The 19588-nt window shown below is 43.8% G+C and overlaps 1 protein-coding gene across 1 annotated transcript; it reads left to right on the top strand.

The window, feature by feature from the left end:
- Positions 1-18640: 18640 nt before the first annotated feature.
- On the top strand, positions 18641-19588 carry LOC132672261 (olfactory receptor 2A12-like). The gene has a single exon (XM_060624093.3). The coding sequence runs from the start codon at positions 18641-18643 to the stop codon at positions 19586-19588; it is 948 nt and encodes a 315-aa protein (XP_060480076.1).

Below are 19588 nucleotides of genomic sequence, written 5' to 3'. Positions count from 1 at the left end.
GTGAGGACTGGGGCTAAGTGTCTGGGCTGGTTTGGAAGGCCAGTGTCTGGGCTCCCAGCCTAGTCAAAGCTCCCAACTGCCTCCACTAGAGAATGTTTAGTTCCACTGTTGTCCCACCATGAGCTTTCTGCTCCACTGTGAGTTTGTCCAAGGTGGGGATTCTGGCCAGGAGCTCCCATGGAAGACTGTGCCCTTCCTGCCCCTCTCAGGGGCTCCCCTGGCAGGCTGGGCAGATGTCTTTGGGCTGGCCCATTTGCAGTGGGGAGGGGTTTTCCCCCTCTTCCTCTGAGTCCTCTGGGGGCTTCTTTGGACACTCACTTCTCTGGCACTGGAATTCCTTCTCCTGGGGAATCAGGCCAGCTGGCTGTGGTACCAAGACTAGTTCTTTGTTCTCTGTGTACAGTGCAGGTGGAGATAGGCTGGCTGGCGAGACAAGTGGACAGGAAGCAACATGGGCCTGGGAACGGGGGAAGCAACATGGGGCTAGGGAGAGAGGGAGTCAGTGTCAGGGGCACAGGCCTCAGATTCTGGGAACCAGGGTGGCATAAGGGAAAGGGCACCAGCAATGGAATCCAACAGAACTGGGTGCAAATCTTGCTTTATTACATCATTGCTGTGTGGCTTAGGACATAAGGCTTATGATACTTCTCTGAACCTGGATTTCTTTACCTGTAAAATGGGCCAATAATACCTTCTTCATAGGGTGCTTCAGGATTAAATGAGATGATGTGTGTGAAGAGCCTGGCATAGTACCTTGCACTCTCTAGGTCTCTAAACTGGCTTCCTTTTTTCCTTTTGGAGATAGGGTTTGATTTGACACCAGATCACACACAATCATAGTATCTTTAAAATGGAAGTAATTCCTCCACTACAGGGTTGCTGGATGAACCAAATAAAATAACACATGGGGGTTACAGTGTGAATGGCTAGGCTTTAAGCATAGATCAAGGGCTCGCTCTCTCTCTCTCTCTCTCTCTCTCTCTCTCTCTCTCCTGCCTCTTATTTTTTGAAATAGCTTTGTTGAGATATGATTCACATACCATACAACTCTTCCATTTAAAAAGAGAAATTCAATGGTTTTTAGTGTCTTTTCAGAGTTGTCTACTATCACCATAATCAATTTTAAAACATTTTCATCATTCCAGAATGAAATACAGTACCCATGAACCATCCCTCCCCATTCTTCTCATTGTCCCAGCCCTAGGCACCCTAGACATTACATATATCCAGAACAGGTATCATACGATATGTAGTCTTTTGTGACTGGCTCCTTTTGCTTGCATAATGTACTCAAGATTCACCCATGTTGTCACATGTATCCGTACTCCATCCTTTTTATGGCTGAACAATTTTCCATTTAGGACTGACTATTTTATTTATATCATATTCATTTATCCATGTATCAGCTGATGGCCATTTGGGTTTTTCCCACTTTGGGGCTACTCTAAACATTCTTTTATAAGATTTTATGTGGACATAGATTTTCATTTCTCTTAAGTATATATTTTGGAAAGGAATTGCTGGGTTATATGTTAACTCTATGTTTAACCTTTTGAGGAATTGCCAGACTGGTTTACAAAGCCTGCACCATTCTACTTTCCCACTAGCAACAAATGAGATCCCCAATTTCACCCCATCTTCAACAACACTTGTCACTATCTGTTTTTGATTGCAGCTGTCCTAGTGGGTGCGAAGTGGTATCTCATTGTGCTTTTGGTTTGTATTTCCCCGTTGACTAGTGATGTTAAACATCTTTTCATGAGCTTAATGAACATTTGTAGATATTCTTTGGAGAAATGTGCATTCAGATCGTTTGCCTATTTTTACATTTGGTTATTTGTCACTTTATTATTGAGTTGTAAGAGTTTTTTATATCTTGTAGATACAAGTCTCTTACCACATATATATACACATATGTTTGTAAATATTTTCTCCCATCCTGGAGATTTTCACTTTCCTGATGATGTTTTTTTGAGCATGGAATTTTAAATTTTTGATGAGGTTCACATCATTTATTTTTTCCTTTAATTGCTGTGCTTTGAGTATCATATCTAAAATCCTATTGCCAAATCCAAGATTATGAAGATTTACCCCTATGTTTTTTTTCCCAGTGTTTTTATATTTTATTTTATTTTATTTTATTTTAATTTTTTTTAAATGTTTATTTTTGAGACAGAGAGACAGAGCATGAACAGGGGAGGGTCAGAGAGAGAGGGAGACACAGAATCTGAAACAGGCTCCAGGCTCCGAGCTGTCAGCACAGAGCTTGATGCGGGGCTCGAACTCACGGACCGTGAGATCATGACCTGAGCCGAAGTCGGCTGCTTAACCGACTGAGCCACCCAGGCGCCCCCCGCAGTGGTTTTATATTTTAAACTGTTCTATTTTGATCATTGGTCCATTTTGAGATAATTTTTATATATGGTATGAGGTAGGGTTCCAACTTTATTCTTTTGCATGAGACTATCCAGTTATCCCAGCACTATTTGTTGGAAGACTATTCTTCTCCCCATTGAATGATTTTGGCACTCTTGTGAAAAATCAGTTGACCATGTACATGTGGTTTTATTTCTGTACTGCCATACTGTCTTGATGACCATTTTGTAGTAAGTTTTGAAATTGGGAAGTGTGTCTTCCTACCTTGTTTTCCTTTTTTTTTTTTTAAGTTCATTTATTATTTTGAGAGAGAGAGAGAGCATGCACATGCGGGCAGGGAAGGGGCAGAGAGAGGGAGAGGTAGGGAGAAAGAGAGAGAATCCCAAGCAGGCTCCACGCTGCCAGCACAGAGCCCGATGTGGTGCTCAAACCCACGAACCATGAGATAATGACCAGAGCTGAAATCAAAGAGTCGGACACTTAACCAACTGAGCCATGCTGGTGCCCCCTACCTTGTTTTTCTTTTTAAAAATGTTTTTGCTTTTCCAAGTCCCTTGAATTTCCATATAAATTTTAGAATCAGCTTGTCAATTTCTACAAAGAAGTCAGCTGGGATTCTGGTAGGGATTGCGTTGAATCCGTAGATCACTTCAAGAAGTGTTACCATTTTAACAATATTATCTTCTGGTCCATAAATGTAGGGTGTTTTCCCACTTATTTACATAGTCTTTAATTATTTCAACAATGTTTTGAAGTTCTTGGAGTATGATTTTTGTACTTAAAAAAAATTTTTTTTAATGTTTATTTATTTTTGAGAGAGACAGAGACAGAATGCAAGTAGGTTAGAGGGAGAGAGAGAGGGAGACACAGAATCTGAAGCAGGCTCCAGGCTCTGAGCTGTCAGCACAGAGCCCGATGTGGGGCTCAAACTCACGAGCTGTGAGATCAGTGAGATCATGACCTGAGCTGAAGTCAGATGCTCAACTGACTGAGCCACCCAGGTGCCCCTGATTTTTGTACTTTTTAAAGAACTTTTTTCTTACTGAGATGAAGTTCATATAACATAAAATTAACTATTTTAAAGTGTACAATTCAGTGGCACATTTGCTATGTATTCATAGCACATTCACAGTATTGTGTAACTGCCACATTTATCAAGTTCCAAACATTTTCATCACCCCAAAGGAAAACCTTGTACCCATTAAGTAGCCACTCCCCATTCCTCCCTCCCTGCATTTTCTGACCACCAGCAATTTTCTTTCTTTGTGTAAGCTTTTATCTATTCTGGATATTTCATATAAATGGAATAATACTGTATGTAACTTCTTGTATTTGTCTTCTTTCACTTAACATAATGTTTTGGAAGTTCACCCACATGTAGAACGTATTAGTACTTCATTACTTTTTATAGCTGAACAATATTGTACGTATAAGCCATATTTTATTGATCCACTCATTGTTGTACATTTAGGTTGTTTCCACCATTTGGCTATTGTGAACAGTGCTGCTATGAACATTTGTTTACGAGTATTTGAGCATTTGTTTTCAATCATTTCTGTTATTCTGTTCGTTTCCTGGGGCTGCCATCACAGATTAGCACAAGAGAAACTTACTCTCTCACAGTTGTAGAGACTACAAGTCCTCAGTCACATTGTTGTGTGGGCCATGCTCCTTGCAAAGGTTCCAGGGATGGATCCTTTCTTGCCTCTCCCAGCTTTTGGTGACCCCAGGTGTTTTTATGTTTGGGGCTGCCTAACTCTAATCTCTGCCTTCACGTGGTCTTCCTCTTTTGTGTCTGAGTGTCTCAAATCTCTTTCTGCCTTCTCTTATAAGGACATCATTGGATTTAGGTCCCACCTTAAACCAGGATGATCTTGTCTCAAGATCTTTCATTTAATTGTGTCTGAATAGACCATTTTCCCAAATAAGGTCACATTCACATGTTCCAGAGGTTAAAGCTTGAACATATCTTTTTTGGGACCACTATTCAGCTCATTGCAGTTCACCTTTTGGCCCCTCTAAATTCATGTCTGTCTCACGTGCCAAACATATTTAGCCCCAAATCCCTCAGCCTCAATCCATTACAGTATCATCTTACTCCAAGATCTCATCTAAATATTGTCAGCTCAAAGTCCCAAACCTGATGATCTAAATCATCTAAATCAGGTACGGGGAAGACTCTGGGTATGATTCATCCTAGGACAAAATGCCTTTCCATCTGTGGTCATCAGAACGTGACAAGTCATATGCTTTCAAAATGCAAAGGTGAACAGGCATAGAGTAAACATGCCATTGAAAAAAGGGGAATGCGGAAGAAATAGAGATGTCACAGGAGCCAAGCAAGTTTGAAATCCAGCAGGGCAAATTCCATTAGGTTTCAAGGCTGGAGAACACCCTTCTGTGGCTGGATGCTCTGCCCTGCTACCTCACCACTCCATGCTTTGGGCCTGCAGCTCTGCCCTCTGCTTCTGCTACAGCCTCAGCCTCTGCCCTTGGAGTCATTCTTTCCTGAAGGGTAGCACATGTTTGAAGACACAAAAGGCGTTCAGCAGGGAGAGAGAGAACAGGTTCTGTGACTGAGCCTAGGTGCACACCACCTTTAAGACGTAGAGATATGAGGGGAACTATAAAGGAGATTGAGCAGGGGAACCATAGAGGTAGGAGGAAAACACAGGAAGTGAGGTGTACTGGAATCCATGTGAAGAACGTGTTCAAGGAAGGAGTGATCGGTTGTATAAATGCTTTCCAGTAGAGTGATGATTGAGAACTGATCGTTGGTTTAACAACAGGAGCCTGATTACAGTGGATTCAAAAGAGAAGGAGAGGAGGAATTTGGGACAGTGAGTATATCAGCTTTTTTTTTTTTTTTGGAGGAAATTTGGACAGGAGAGTAAAGGATAGCAGAAAAATAAGTAGGTACGTGCAGGATGACAGGATAAAGAGTCAGAAGAGGTTTTTTGGTTTGTTTATGTTTTTGTTTTGTTTTGAACAAATCTGATTCGCAAAGATAGTATAAAGAGTTCTCACATACCCCACACCCTGTTTCCCCTGTCGCCAGCATCTTTCAGTAGTATGGTACGTTTGTTGCAATTACGAACCAGCCACCAATACATTACTATTAACTGAAGTCCATACTTTATTTAGATTTCCTTAGGGTTCTTTCCCCCTCCAAATGCCCCTTTTCTTTCCCAAGATCATTCAGGATATCACACACTTTGAGTTGTCGTGTCTCTCGGGCTCCTCTAAATCATAACTTACAGAACACAGGTGGGTGGGGGGCAGCACCCTATAATCACCCTATGATCACCCAGGCTAGGTCAGATCAGTCTCTTCCCAGGTTTTGCCTCTAAATAAGTCATGAAAGGAATTCATTTTCACAGTTTTGTTGTTTTTAGAATGAAGGAAGAGGGACTTCAGACTTCTATATTTATGATTTTTGTGCTTATGTTCATTTGTGGGGTTAGTCAATGATTTTCTCTTCTTGCTTTGCCGGCATTTAGTTTTGCTGTCAAGAGTAAATTTGCTTCATAAAATGAATTGGGTAAGTCTCCCTCTCTCCACTCTTTGAAACAGAGTGACAGAGATTCTGTCCTTGAAGTTTTGTCTAAACTGCCTGACTCGATGACTGTCTTGGGAGAACAGTGGTAAGGGCATAGAAGATAATCTGAGAATGGGTTAAGTAGGTGACGGGGATTAAAAAGCCTATAGTTTTGAGTGAAGCCCAGGACAAGATGAGGTTCTGCAGCAGGTCCAGGCTGCCATGCAAGCTGCTCTGCCGTTTGAACCATATGGTTCAGCAGATCTAATGGTGCCCGAAGGGTCAGTAGCAGATAGAGATGTTGTTTGGAGCCTTAGGCCATGAGAGGTGAATCACAACACAGACCCGTAGGATTTTGGAGCAAAGCCTTGCTATCCTCTGAAGATAACTACTCTCCTTTTGAGAAGCAGCTTTTGACTTGCTGTTGGGCCCTAGTAGAAACTGAACACTTGATCATGAGTCACCAAATCACCATGTGGCCTAAATTCCCATTGTAAACTTGATGTTGTCTGACTTACCAAGTTAAAAGTTGTCATGTACAGTAACAATACATCATCAAACAGAAGTGAAATGTATGCAATTGGACTCTAGCAGCCCCTGAAGGTGCAAGCAGTTTGCACTAGAAGGGGCCCAAATGCCTATGGTCTCACGGAGGTTCCCTGTGATTAATTGATAAGGAAGAGAACAGCCAAGCCCAGTTTACAGATGGGTCTGCATGATACACAGACACCACCTGAAAGTGGACAGCTGTACTACTCTAGCTCTTTTCTGGGACATCCCTGAAGGCCTGTGGTGGAAAGAAATACTCCTAGGGGGCAGAACATCAACAAGGCACTTCATTGTTCATTTCCTCTGGAAGGGAAAACAGCCAGAGGTAAGAATCTAGATTAATTAATGGACTGTAACCAGTGGGTTGGCTAGATGGCCAGGGACTTGGAAGACAGTTGGGGAAGTTACAAAGATAGTCCTCTTTCGAGTAACACAGAATATGATGATATTTGTGTCCTGTGTGAATGCTCACCAAAGGGTGCCTTCAGCAGAAGTGGATTTCAATAGTACAGTGGATGGAATGTGGATACCTGTCAGCCTCTTTCCCCAACCACCGCTAGCATTGCCCAATGGGCTCATGAACAAAATGGCCGTGGTGGCAGGGATGGAGGATATGCCTGGGCTTAGCAACTTGGACTTTGACTCACCAAGGCCAGTCTGGCTGCAAATCAGGCTTGAAGTATTTTTTTCCTCCCTTCTCGCTAAAGAGTTGGTTGTTAAACTATTAACATCCTACCACTTGTTAACACCTAGACTTTGAGTTCGTGGCTGTAGGACATTTCTCATATTACTAAATCTCTGTGACTCAGTTTCCTCATCTGCAAAATCATGACGATAACACTATCTATTTCACAGGGATGTTTTGACTATTAAGAGTGTTATTATAAGGAAAGCATTTACCAGGCACACAGGAAACAACCACCTAATAAGGCTTTGCTGTTATTACTATCATTACCATCATCATTATTATTATGTTTGTTATTACTGTTATTGCTATCCCTTTTGCTTTCTGTGTGTCTGTGTATCCTTTCATTGGCTCACACAAGATTTATAGCCTTGGGGGATACAAACACCCCAGGATTCAAGATGCTGAAGGGATGCGTGGTTGGGTCCCTGTGGGTGACTCATTATTGCTGGTCAGATGGACAGCTCATTCTTCAACTTCCCAGAGAACAATGGAATGGGCCCATGGCCAAGAGGCAGGACGTCTGGGTTCTAGTCTCCTCCGCTTAGTCATATAGGCCTCTGAATTTCCTTTTCTGGGCTTAATTTTCCTGGCTGTAAAAGAGGAGTGGGGAGCTGGACATGCTGACCTTGAAGGCCAAATCTGACTCAGCAGTGAAGTGACCAAAACCACTATCAAAGACTCCCTCAGGACCTGGCCCATGACAAGTGCTCAGCAAGTGTCTATCACCATTGTTGTCATCATCTGTAAAAAGGGGACCATAACTCCTCCCTCACAGGATTGGTAGGAGGACCTGGTGAAGAAAGTACATGTGAAAGTGCTCAGTAAACTGTAAAGTGCTGTGAGCCTGTCCCAAAGCACCATTAAGATAATCTTGATCATTAGAATCATCACCACCTCCTGCTATCCCTTCAGCTCCTTCCCTAGACACAAACCCAGAAAACTTTCTGGAGCACCTGTCTTAGCAAATGAGAGCCAATTCCCACAGGGTCCCTCCCAGAGGTCTTCTCCACCTGAGGCCAATTAGACAGCCCGTGGGGTTAGCACTGCATGCCCTGCCTTGCCCTTCTCCAGAGCCCACCCCCTGCTCCTTGAGGCCTGTGGGCCCCTGGGTCCAGAATCAAGCATCCAGAGTACAGCCTTCCCTCTCGTGTCAACCCCCAGTTGGTCCCACCCCCACTGGTGGCCACAATCAGCTCTCAGGGCAGTAGACAGGATTTCAGTTAGAGGTCAGGTATAGACCCTAATTTGGACTGGAGTGCTGAAGCATGTGATACTATGGACACAGACCCAGCCCAGGAGTCAGGCAGCAGGGTTTCCATGCTGGCTGCCCCATTGTCTAACTGCTTGGTCTTGGCCAAATCCCTCAGCGTTTCTGGGCCACATTTCATTTTCTGGGAAATGGAGGGTAGGACCATGCTTGGCAGTCTTTAAGTAATTCTTCATTTGAAATATCAGGGTGGCCTGAGTTTCATCCTGTCTATAATCCTAGATTGCTTCTGACCTTGGGCAAGTTACTACACCTCCCTGGGCCTCAGTTTCCCCATCCATCCAATGGGGAGATAGGCCCTCACATGGATACCTGTTCACAGTTGAAGTGAGGGTACATGACAAGAACAAGGAGAGTCAGGGCCTTGGCTCAGGGCAAGGGGCACGTACCTTTTGTGTCATGGTTCTGAGGAAAAGAATTGACGAGGCACATTTTTATTGTCCTGAGTTCTGGGCCTAAACTCTCGATTCCCCTGAATCTTTCAGCCCATCGGGCTGGGCTGGAGGAAGTGGGGGGATGTGGTTGGGTACAGGGGAAGACTCCCAGGGCAGTCCTCTGAGAGTGTAATTGAGTCTGAGGAAGAGCTGATGGTTGGAGGGAAGTTTGGGATCATAGATCTCCCCACCCTGCCCCTCCCAAGAAAACTTGAAGCACCCAGGGTGCTCCTAACCCCAGGAAGGCTCAGTTCAGGGACATACAGTAGAGCAAGCTCCAGAGATGCCACGCAGGAGGGAATGTGTCCCCTCCCTGCCAGGTGTGGCTTGAGGAAGGGGGACACATTCAGGTCAGGAAGGTCAGGAAGTAGACATAGGGATGGGATTGACCTTTATTAAGTGCTTCTTCTGTGCTAAGCCCTGGGCTCCAATGCCCACGCATGCCATCTCTCGATCTGCATCATAATACAGTGAGCGAGAGAGTCTTCCCTATTTTAGAGAAGTGGAAACTGAGCTTGCTTCAGAATAAACAGCCATGCGAGGCAGCCGTGGACTCAGCATCTGGGCTCCTCTGCTTCTTAGCCATGTGACCTTTGGCAAGTTCCTTCCTCTTTTCTGATACTGTTTTCTCATCTGTTATATCCCTGTCTCCCAAGGCTGAAGCGGTGCCCATGCAAAGTAGGCTCAGAGTGACCTTGGCCTTTGCTCTCAATGGGGCCTGGGAGGTGTTTCTGTTGCCTTGACAGCTGAATGACAGGGCTGGTCTGCTACATTGTCTACATCAGAAGGCCTCAACCATGGGTGGCCATGCTGAAGTTTCTGAGGAGACTGGCAAAGGTCCAGAGAAATGGGGAGGAAGGGCCAGGTGCTATGCTGGGCTGTCTGGGAGCCTCTATTGGGCCGAGAAGGACTGGAGCTGCTGGGCTGTGCCTCTCCTGGATGAGACTGTTCATGGAGGGCTCTACCAGCTCCTACCAATAGCAGAGTGGGACGCCTACAGCACTAGATTATCCTGAAATGTGTAGATTCTTAGGACTCAGGACTGGAAGCAGTGGTGTGCTGGTAAAAGTTTAACAGTCCTTCCTGGAAGGGAGGAAGGGGTTCTGATTTGTATTGTTTGCTGAATTCTACAGTGGAAATAACCCATCATGGCCAATTTCAAGCTAAAAACATGATGTCACTGCCCCCAGAGGTGAAGAGATGTACAGGATTACTGCATTAGAGAGTATTTGCCTTATACAGATCCAGTACGTGCAAACATGGAGAACAGTAAAATGTAGAATAGTTAAGATATGAAGAGTTTTGAGCATTTTTTGACTTCTTTTTTTACTTAAAAAAAGTTTATTTATTTTTGAGAGAGAGAGAGACTGAAAGAGAGCAAAAGTGGGGGAGGAGCAGAGAGAAAGAGGAGACAGAGAATCCCAAGCAGGCTCCATGCTGTCAGCACAGAGCCTGACACAGGGCTCAAACTCACAAACTGTGAGATCACGACCCGAGCCAAAACCAGAAGTCCGATGCTCAATCAACTGAGCCACCCAGACACCCCATCCCTTTTTTTTTCATTTTGTAAGTTGATCCACACCCCCCCCCCAAAATTATTGAGATAGAATTGACATATAACATTATGTAAGTTTAAGGTATATAGATGTGATGATTTGATACAGGTATATATTGCAAAATGTATATTGCAATTAAGTTAGTTAACACATCCTCGCCTAATTACCATTTTGTTGTTGCTGTGAGAACATTACAGATCTACCCTCATAGCAGCTTTCAAGCATATGATACAGTAGGGCTAACTATAGTCACAGGCTATGCTTTAGATCCCTGGAACTTACGCATCTTATAACTGGAAATTTATACCCTTGATCAGCATTTCTCCATTCCCCCCAACCCTCAGGCCCTAGCAACCATTCTTGGTTCTGAGCTCAGTGTTTTAATTTTTTTGTTAATGTTTATTTACTTTTGAGAGAGAGAGAGACAGAGACAGAGACAGAGCACGAGCTGGGGAGGAACAGAGAGAGAGGGAGACAGAATCTGAAGCAGGCTCCTGGCTCTGAGCTATTAGCACAGAGCCTGATGCAGGGCTTGAGCTCACTAATCATGAGATCATGACCTGAGCTGAAGTTGGACGCTCAACCAACTGAGCCACCCAGGCGCCCCTGAGTTCAGTGTTTTTAGATTCCACAAATAAGGAAGAGCATACAGTATTTGTCTTTGATTTATTTCAGTTAGCATAATAACCTCAAGGTCTGTTGCCCTTTGTTTTAGTGTAATTTACTTAATTGTTGTTTACATAGATTGACTTTAATAATGATCTTGTTTAACAACCAGCTTATGGCACTTCTGAAAATTCAAGTTGGTTCTGTAGCCCGGGGCTGACAGGAGGGGGTCTCCAAGCTCAACTGCCCCATTCTGAATAGCTGGGGAATAGGAGGCCTAGACAGGAGGCAGGTGAGAGAACTCATAGTCATGGAGGCATGGCCAGGACTTGTGCCTGGGTTTTCAACACATTATCTCATTTAATTCTCCCAGCTATCACAGAAGGTTGGGGATAGTAAGAAATTATTATGATTTTACAGAGGAAAAGGCTGAGGCAGAATAATAGCAAGTTTAAGAGGATAAGCACTAGAACTTAATAGATCCTGCTGTGAGTTCTGGTTCTGCACTTAGGGGATGTGAGCTTTTGGGCAATTTCCTTACTCTGCTGGACTTCAACTTCCTTATATGTATTACGGAGCTGCCCCACTTACTTTCCAGATATGTTTGCCAGTATCTGAGAGCGTAGCTGAGTCTGAGGAAGAGCTGATGGTTGGGGGGAGACTTGGGATCATAGCTCCCCCCACCCTGCCCCTCACAAGAAAACTTGAAGCACCCCTCACAAGAAAACTTGAAGAAAACTTGCTCCTAACCCCAGGAAGGCTCAGTTCAGGGACATACAGTAGAGCAAGCTCCAGAGATGCCACGCAGGAGGGAATGTGTCACCTCCCTGCCAGGTGTGACTAGAGGAAGGGGGAGGTTAGGAAGTAGACATAGGGATGGGATTGACCTTTATTAAGTGCTTCTTCTGTGCAAGACCTGATATAGGGTAGGGGCTTCATGGTCAACTCTTAATTATCATCAGAGAGGCTGAGTAACTTGTCCAAGGCTTTGGACTGGTGGGGGGTGGGGGAGGATTGTGATTTGCCCAAAGCGGCTCAGTAAGCAATAGAGATATGACTGAAACATGGTCTAATTGACAAGTTGGGGGAACAGGGGTTTGGGAATAAGAGGGGAATCAGAGTGAGGCCTTCAGTTCTTGGCATTTCTTCAAGGTGACTGGGTGCAATCCCTTCTCCCCTGGGCTGTTCATATCCTCCAGAAGGCTAGAAAAAGAAATAGGCAGATCACTACCTTTCCCCAGCCTGGGTGTTGTTTGCTGCTGCTCTGTTCCCAAAGGCCTCTTCCTTGTAGGGTTCTTGTTAACACCATTCAGGGAATACCATCTTGGCATCCTCACCAGGGACAGGGTGGAGGCAGGAGGCAGAGGGATAGTCCTTCTCCGCTTCTCCTAGGGAAAGCCTGGTGAGGAGGCAGACCTATAAAGCTTCAGCAGCTTGGTCCACTGATGGGAGCCTGGGATGGCCAAGACTCCTTTTGTCTGTGCTCCAAGACGAGACAGGCAAGGCCTTGAGCCCTGGCCGGGTGCAGTGAGCTGCACAATGGAGAGAAGGCAGGGGGTTCAGCTTCCAGCCTCTCAGAAACCTAGCGCCTTTCTGGAGACTGGGTTGCCTGGAATCCTGGTACACTGGACTCAACCGCCCAGGGGGCTTCCTGTTCAGTCTCTTTTCCTCAAGATCAAGTGACAGCCTCTTTGTGACTTGTCTCAGGGGATACCAGAGGGGTGAGATGGTCGCTGGGCTTGGGGCTGTAGGCAGGATGCGGGCATCTGTAGGGGCTGGAGGTCAGAAGTAGCCAGGTCACCTAGCCCCAGGTCCTCTCTGTACCTGCCCCCCAACATACCCCCAGAACCATTTCCTCATTTGCTGGTGTTCTTTCCTCACCACTTCATACCTCATTTCTCCTCCATTTCTTCCTTCTTCCTACACCCCCTTCTTTCTTTCACTTACTCATTTAATAAATATTTATTCATTGGTCTCCTGTGTCAGGCCATGTTCTAGGGGCTAGAAACAGTGCAATGAAGAATACAATTTCCTGAGCTCAAAGATCTTCAAGTCTGGCTGAGAGACACAACTGTGAAAGGACAATGATGGTTATCTTGGGAGAAGCCTTCAAGAATGGCAGGGCTTTCCATGATTACCAGGACCCACCCCCATGCTCTCCCCAGGCTTGGGTATTGCCTATTAAGACAGAGTCTGCTGGGCTGACAGAATTTTAGAAGACTTTAACTAAATGATGTCCCCATCCCATGGAAACCAAGTGTTTCTTCTCTCTACAAAGATTTACTAAATTCTAGAGTGGTAATACTTTCCAAAGTCCTCTTCCATTGATTCCCTCTGCTTCCCACTCAGTCCTATGGTTCCTCATACCCAGATGATGGCATAGATGGAGGGAGCTTTATCATGAGAGAGAGTTCATGGCTGCAACTTAAGCCCTTTGCCCTTGGAAGATTTTGATCTGGTCCTGTATGGTGGCTGGCTGTACCTCATCAGCCACGATTCCATAGTAGCTCATGCCAAACCTCAAGATCAAATCGATGTGTAGATGGGAAAGTTTGTTCTTCACCCTTCCCACTTAGGGCCTGTTTGCTGGAAGTGGTGAAGTTAAGAGTTGGCTCTGAAGCCACATCACTTCCATTCAAACCCCAGGTCCACTGCACAAGCCAAGTTATCTGGATTGAATCATTTACTCTCTCTGTGCCTTTATTTTTCCCTCTGTAAAATAGAGGTCATTGTACTTACCTCAGTGATTTGTTGTGAGGACAAGTTAGTGTAAGAATTCCTAGCACACAGAAATTATTAATTAAATATTATATATTATTGTTATTGAAAGGGACCTTATAAATTCTCCCACATATCCACACTTTATTACAGATATTCCAATTCGGTTAGTGGGAATTAAGTTAACAGGAGAGGGAGAAAGATTTCCTCAAACTGCGTATCAGAACCCTCTAGAATTGCTAGGATGATAACTCGGTAAGCATAGGGGCCTGGGAGAAATAGAGGCAGCATCTAATCGAGGTTTTGGAGTGGGAGATGGTGGTGCGGGTCAGGGGAAGCTTCCTGGTGGGATGACATCTGAGCTGAGTCCTAATGCAGGAATAGGCGTTGGACATGCTACAGAGAGTGTGTGGGCAGCAGGGATGCAGCTGGGGTGCTCCTCCATGCTGAAGACCTTGGAGAAGGCATGAAAGTGTGACGGAGGTAGACACATACAGGAAATTGGGCATACCTGTATGGAGCCTATGCTAGTATGGAAGGCGATGGCATGGGGAGAGGGTTGGGTGCTGAGGCTAAAGAAGTCTGCAAGGGGGCAGATGTTCAGGAAGGGCACTGTGCATCTGTCTAAAGTGATGGGCATGGGGAACCCTTAAAGGATTTTCAGGAGGGGAAAGACAGTGCTTCCTACTATATTTATTTTGAAATTGATTTCTGGCCAATTTTATGGTAATCAGAGAATATACTTGAAATGACTTCCATCCTTTGGATTTTTGGAGCTTACATTTATGGTGCAGCATATGATCAATTTTGATAAATGTTTCATGAAGCTACACGTTTCTTTTGGTTAGTATTTGCATGGTATATATTTTTTTTCATTCTTTCTTCCTAGTGCATCTGTGTCCTTATATTACGATGTGTTTCTCTCCTCCATCCCAGCCTTATTGACATATAATTGACATAACATCGTGTAAGTTTAAGGTGTACAATTCATTGATTTGATCATTGAAATATTGTAAAATGATTAAGGTGCATTTCTTGTAAGCAAGATGTAGGGTTTTTTTTTTTAACTCAAGTTTGAAAACATGACTTTTATTAAAATATGTTGCATTTAACGTAACTACCGAAATATTTAAGTTCATATTTACCCTCTTTCCACTTCTTACCTTTAAAAAAAAAAAAAAAGATTTTATTTTTAAGTAATCTTCACACCCAATATGGAGCTTGAACCCACAGCCCCAAGATCAAGACTTTCTCCACCACCTGAGCCAGCCAGGTGCTCCTCCACTTACTTTGTATTTGGCCCACCTGTTTTCTGTTTGATTTTTCCCTCTCTCAAAAAAGCATTATTTTGGATTAGTAAACAATTTTTATTAGTCCATTTTCTACTACTTTAGGTTGTTAGTAATGCATGATTTATTCTTTTAATGATTTCCATAGATACCACAACATGAATCTTGACTTATCAAAGTCTAACACAAATCATTAGTTTTACCAATTTTCCAATTATGTTAAATATTTAGAACTCTGACTTTCTTTACCCCCTCCATTTCTTATGTTATTGTTGTCATGATCTTTTTTTAAAAAAATCATTTTATTGTATTAATTAATTAACTTGAGAGAGAGAGTGTGTGTGTGAGTGGGGGCGGGGCAGAGAGAGACAGAGAGAGAGAGAGAGAGAGCAAATCTTCAGCAAGCTCCACTCAGCACAAAGCTGGAGCCGGGGTTCAATCCCACGATCCTGGGATTATGACCTGAGCAGAAATCAAGAGTTGGATGCTCAACACGCTAAACCACCCGGGCGCCCCATTGTGAAATTTAAAAGGAATTAAAGACAAAGATCGTGACAGGGGTGCCCAGGTGGTGGGATTGGGCCCCGAGTCCAGCTCCATGCTGACGACAGCTCAGAGCCTGCTTGGGATTCTCTCTCCCCTTCTCTCTCTCCCCTCCCCCACATGTACTTGCTCTCTCTTTCTCTCTCAAAATAAATAAATAAATAAATAAATATTAACAAAATAAATTCCACCAGACTTCATTATTGTTTTACATTCGTTATTAATTTACACTTACCCATTCCTTGAGGACTTGTCATTCTTTTTTGCATCTTCATGTTTCTGTCACTGTCTTTCTACCTGAAGAGTCATGGTTTGTTTATCTGAAAAAGTTATTTCACATTTAAAATTTTTTAACTTTTTTCTTTTAAAAATATTTATTCATGTATTTATGTATTTATTTATTTCTGAGAGAGAGAGAGAGAGAGAGAGAGAATGAATCTTAAGCAGACTCCACACTTGGCATGGAGTACGACACAGGGTTTGTTCTCACGACACTGGGATCATAACCTGAGCTGAAATCAAGAGTCAGATACTCAACCAACCAAGCTACCCAGGTGCCCCCAATTTTTTATTTTTGAAAAAATTTTTTGAACTAACTTTAAACTTACAGAAAAACTGAAAGGATACTATAAAGAAATCCTGTATGGCCCATATCCAGATTTATTAATTTTTAACAATTTGTCATATTGCTGTTATTATAATCTCGAGAACTATTTGAGAATAATTTGCAAATATCATGTTCCTTTAGCCCTTAATACTTCAGTGAATAGTTCCTGAGAATAAAAGAATACTCTCTTATACAGTAGCTGTCAAATTCAGGGAATTTAACATGACGCATTGATCTAATCCAATTTTATCAATTGTCACAATAATGTTATTTATGACATTCCTCCCTTCCAGGATTACTTCTTGCATTAATTGTTATGCTTTTTTTTTTTTCAGGATCCTTCCTTCTATTATAGATTCTCAGCCTTTCTTTGTCTTTCATGATGTAGATATTTTTGAAGATTAAAAGCTAGTTATTTTATATAATATCCCTCAATTTAAGTTTCTTGGATGTTTCCTTATGATTAGATTCAGGTTTTGCATTTTGGGCTGAAATAATATATAGATGCTATATTGTTAGGATTTCAAATATGGAGACACATTGTGTCTACCTGTTCCTTTTTAAAAAAAATTTTTTTTAACGTGTATTCAGTTTTGAGAGACAGAGAGAGACAGAGTGCAAGCAGGGGAGGGGCAGACAGAGGGAGACGCAAAATCTGGAGCAGGCTCCAGGCTCTGAGCTATCAGCCCAGAGCCCGACACAGGGCTCGAACCCATGAACCTGGAGATCATGACCTGAGCCGAAGTTAGACACTTAACTGACTGAGCCACCAGGAGCCTCTCTACCTGTTCCTTATTGGTGATGTTAATTGTAATTAATCACTCGGTTAAGATATTGTCCAGTTTCTCCACTGATAGCTACTACTTTTTACTTCTGTAGTTAATAAATTCTTTATGGATAGATAGCTTTAACTGTGCAACATTCTATTTCTTATCAGACTCACTTGCCATAGATTTAGCATCTATAGCAGTCAGGATGTCATCAGGAGACAGCACACTAGTAATGTGAACAGGGAAAATGTAATATAAAGAATTACTAACTAGTAAAAGGTGAGTAACTACTAAAAAGGATGAAAGACATCCAGAAGTATTAAGTGAAAAAAAAAAAAAAAGCAGTTACTACCTCATGGCTCAAGGAGAGTACACATTGAAACATTGAAGGGACTAAGGATTTAGGACATCTCTCTCTCCCTCCCCCTTCTCCTGGCACCCCCACCCGGGTCAAAAAAAAAAAAAAAAAAAAAAAAAAAGGCACCTGGGTGGCTCAGTCGGTTGAGCATCTCTTTTTTTTTTTTTTTTTTAATTTTTTAGTATTTATTTATTTTTGAGAGACAGAGACAGAGTGTGAGTGGGGGAGGGGGCAGAGAGAGAGGAAGACACAGAATCCAAAGCAGGTTCCAGGCTTCAAGCTGTCAGCACAGAGCCTGATGTGGGACTGGAACCCACGAACCTGAACCTGGAGATCATGACCTGAGCTGAAGTCAGATGCTTAACTGACTGAGCCACCCAGGCGCCCCAGCATCTGGCTCTTGGTATCGGCTCACGGCTAGTGGGAGCTAGCCCCGCATCAAGCTATGCACTCAAAGCATGGAGGCTGCTTGGGATTCTCCCTCTCCCTCTCTCTCTGCCCTTTCTCTGCTCTCTCGCTCTCTCTCTCAAAATAAACAAAGTGTAAAAAAAAAATTAAAAAAAAAAGAAAGTTTAAATTCAGACTTTTTCAAAGATAGTGTGGCTACCATAGGAATACACTCAGCTGCTGGTGGGCAGAGGCCAGAGTTCGCATAGAAATGACAACTGGGTGGGAAGAGTGTGGGCTGAATGTACGACTGTAGCTGGTGCGTTGGGGTCATTTGAAGTGCGTACTACTGGGCCTTCCAGGCACCAACCCATTGGCTCTCAAGCTGAGTGACTGAGAAAGGACTGAAGCCCCAACCAAAGTATTTTCCTAGGGTTAGCACATCACAGTGCCCCTCTAGCGCCCTCTATTGACAAAGCCTCACATTGACAGCTGGCAAAAGAAGTTTGCAGAGTGAGGAGAGGCTTGTAGCAGCTCCTCTAGACAAATGGTCTCTAAGGCGGAAAGGAACTTCACCTCTAAAGGTTTGGGAGCTGGAGCTGACATGGCGTAATTGATTGCTGCTAGACATGGATAACCAGTCTGTCTGCCGAAGGATCGGGAGTAAGACAGAGGAGATTGCATACGAGCACTTTACCATTTTTTATTTTGTTAAGGCGTTATGTCAGATGCTTCATGTATATTGCCTCCTCATAAGAACCAAGAGTTGAGTATTATTAGCTACATTATACAGTTGAGGAGATTGAGGCTCAGAGATGTTAAATAACCTGTTCAAGACAGTGGCTGAGTAATGGGGCCAGAATTAAAATCCCTGCCTCCAGAGCTGACATTCTTGCTAGACTACCACACTTTGGGTGACATTTAAATGAGTGGGATTCTCTTATAGGCCCCACCATGTGGACACCTCCAGGACAGAACCAAAGCTGGGTTTCTGAATTTATCCTGCTTGGCTTCTCTGGTGATCCCACGTTCAACAGGATCCTCTTCATTTCCTTCCTTCTCCTTTACCTGAGCTCAGTCCTGGGCAATGGACTCATCATCGCCCTGATCTGCCTGGACATACAGCTTCACACACCCATGTACTTCTTCCTCTGCATCCTCTCCCTGCTAGATATGGGCTGTGTCACCACTACCATGCCCCAGATGTTGGTGCATCTCCTCGCTCGCTCTCAGACCATCTCCTTTGCCAGCTGTTGGCTGCAGATGTATGTGTTTGGTGCCTTGGGCCTAACTGAGTGTATTTTCTTCGTAGTCATGGCTTATGACCGATATGTGGCCATCTGCCACCCACTGCATTATACTGTTGTCCTCAGCTGGGGCCTGTGCATACGACTGGCAGCTGGGACCTGGGCCTGTGGTTTCTTCTTCTCTCTGATCCATACTTTCCTCACCATGAGGCTGCCATACTGTGGGCCCAACGTGGTCAACCACTACTTCTGTGAAGGCCCCTCAGTACGAAGCCTGGCTTGCATGGATACTCACCTTATTGAGATGGTAGACCTGGTCATCAGTGTCTTCATGGTTGTTGCCCCACTCTCCCTCATTCTGGCCTCCTACATCCGTATTGGCCAGACCATTATCAAGATCAAGTCTACACAGGGCCGCTGCAAGGCTTTCTCCACCTGTGCTTCCCATGTGACCGTGGTCACACTCTTCTATGCCCCAGCCACATACATCTATATGAGGCCCAACTCCAGCTATTCCCCTGAGCAAGACAAGCAGATCTCACTCTTTTATAATGTCTTCACTGCCTTCCTCAACCCTGTGGTCTACAGTCTGAGGAACAAGGACATCAAGGGGGCTTTTCTCAAAGTGATGGGGTGGGGTAGGGTGCCCTGGTGA

Source organism: Panthera onca, chromosome C1 (assembly GCF_046562875.1).
Source record: "Panthera onca isolate mPanOnc1 chromosome C1, mPanOnc1 haplotype 2, whole genome shotgun sequence".
In the NCBI taxonomy this organism is placed as follows: domain Eukaryota; kingdom Metazoa; phylum Chordata; class Mammalia; order Carnivora; family Felidae; genus Panthera; species Panthera onca.
This window is presented reverse-complemented; position numbering and strand designations above follow the sequence as displayed.

Excerpts from the sequence above, each read along its gene's own strand:
- LOC132672261 (XM_060624093.3), top strand. The coding sequence starts at position 18,641 with ATGTGGACACCTCCAGGACAGAACCAAAGCTGGGTTTCTGAATTTATC.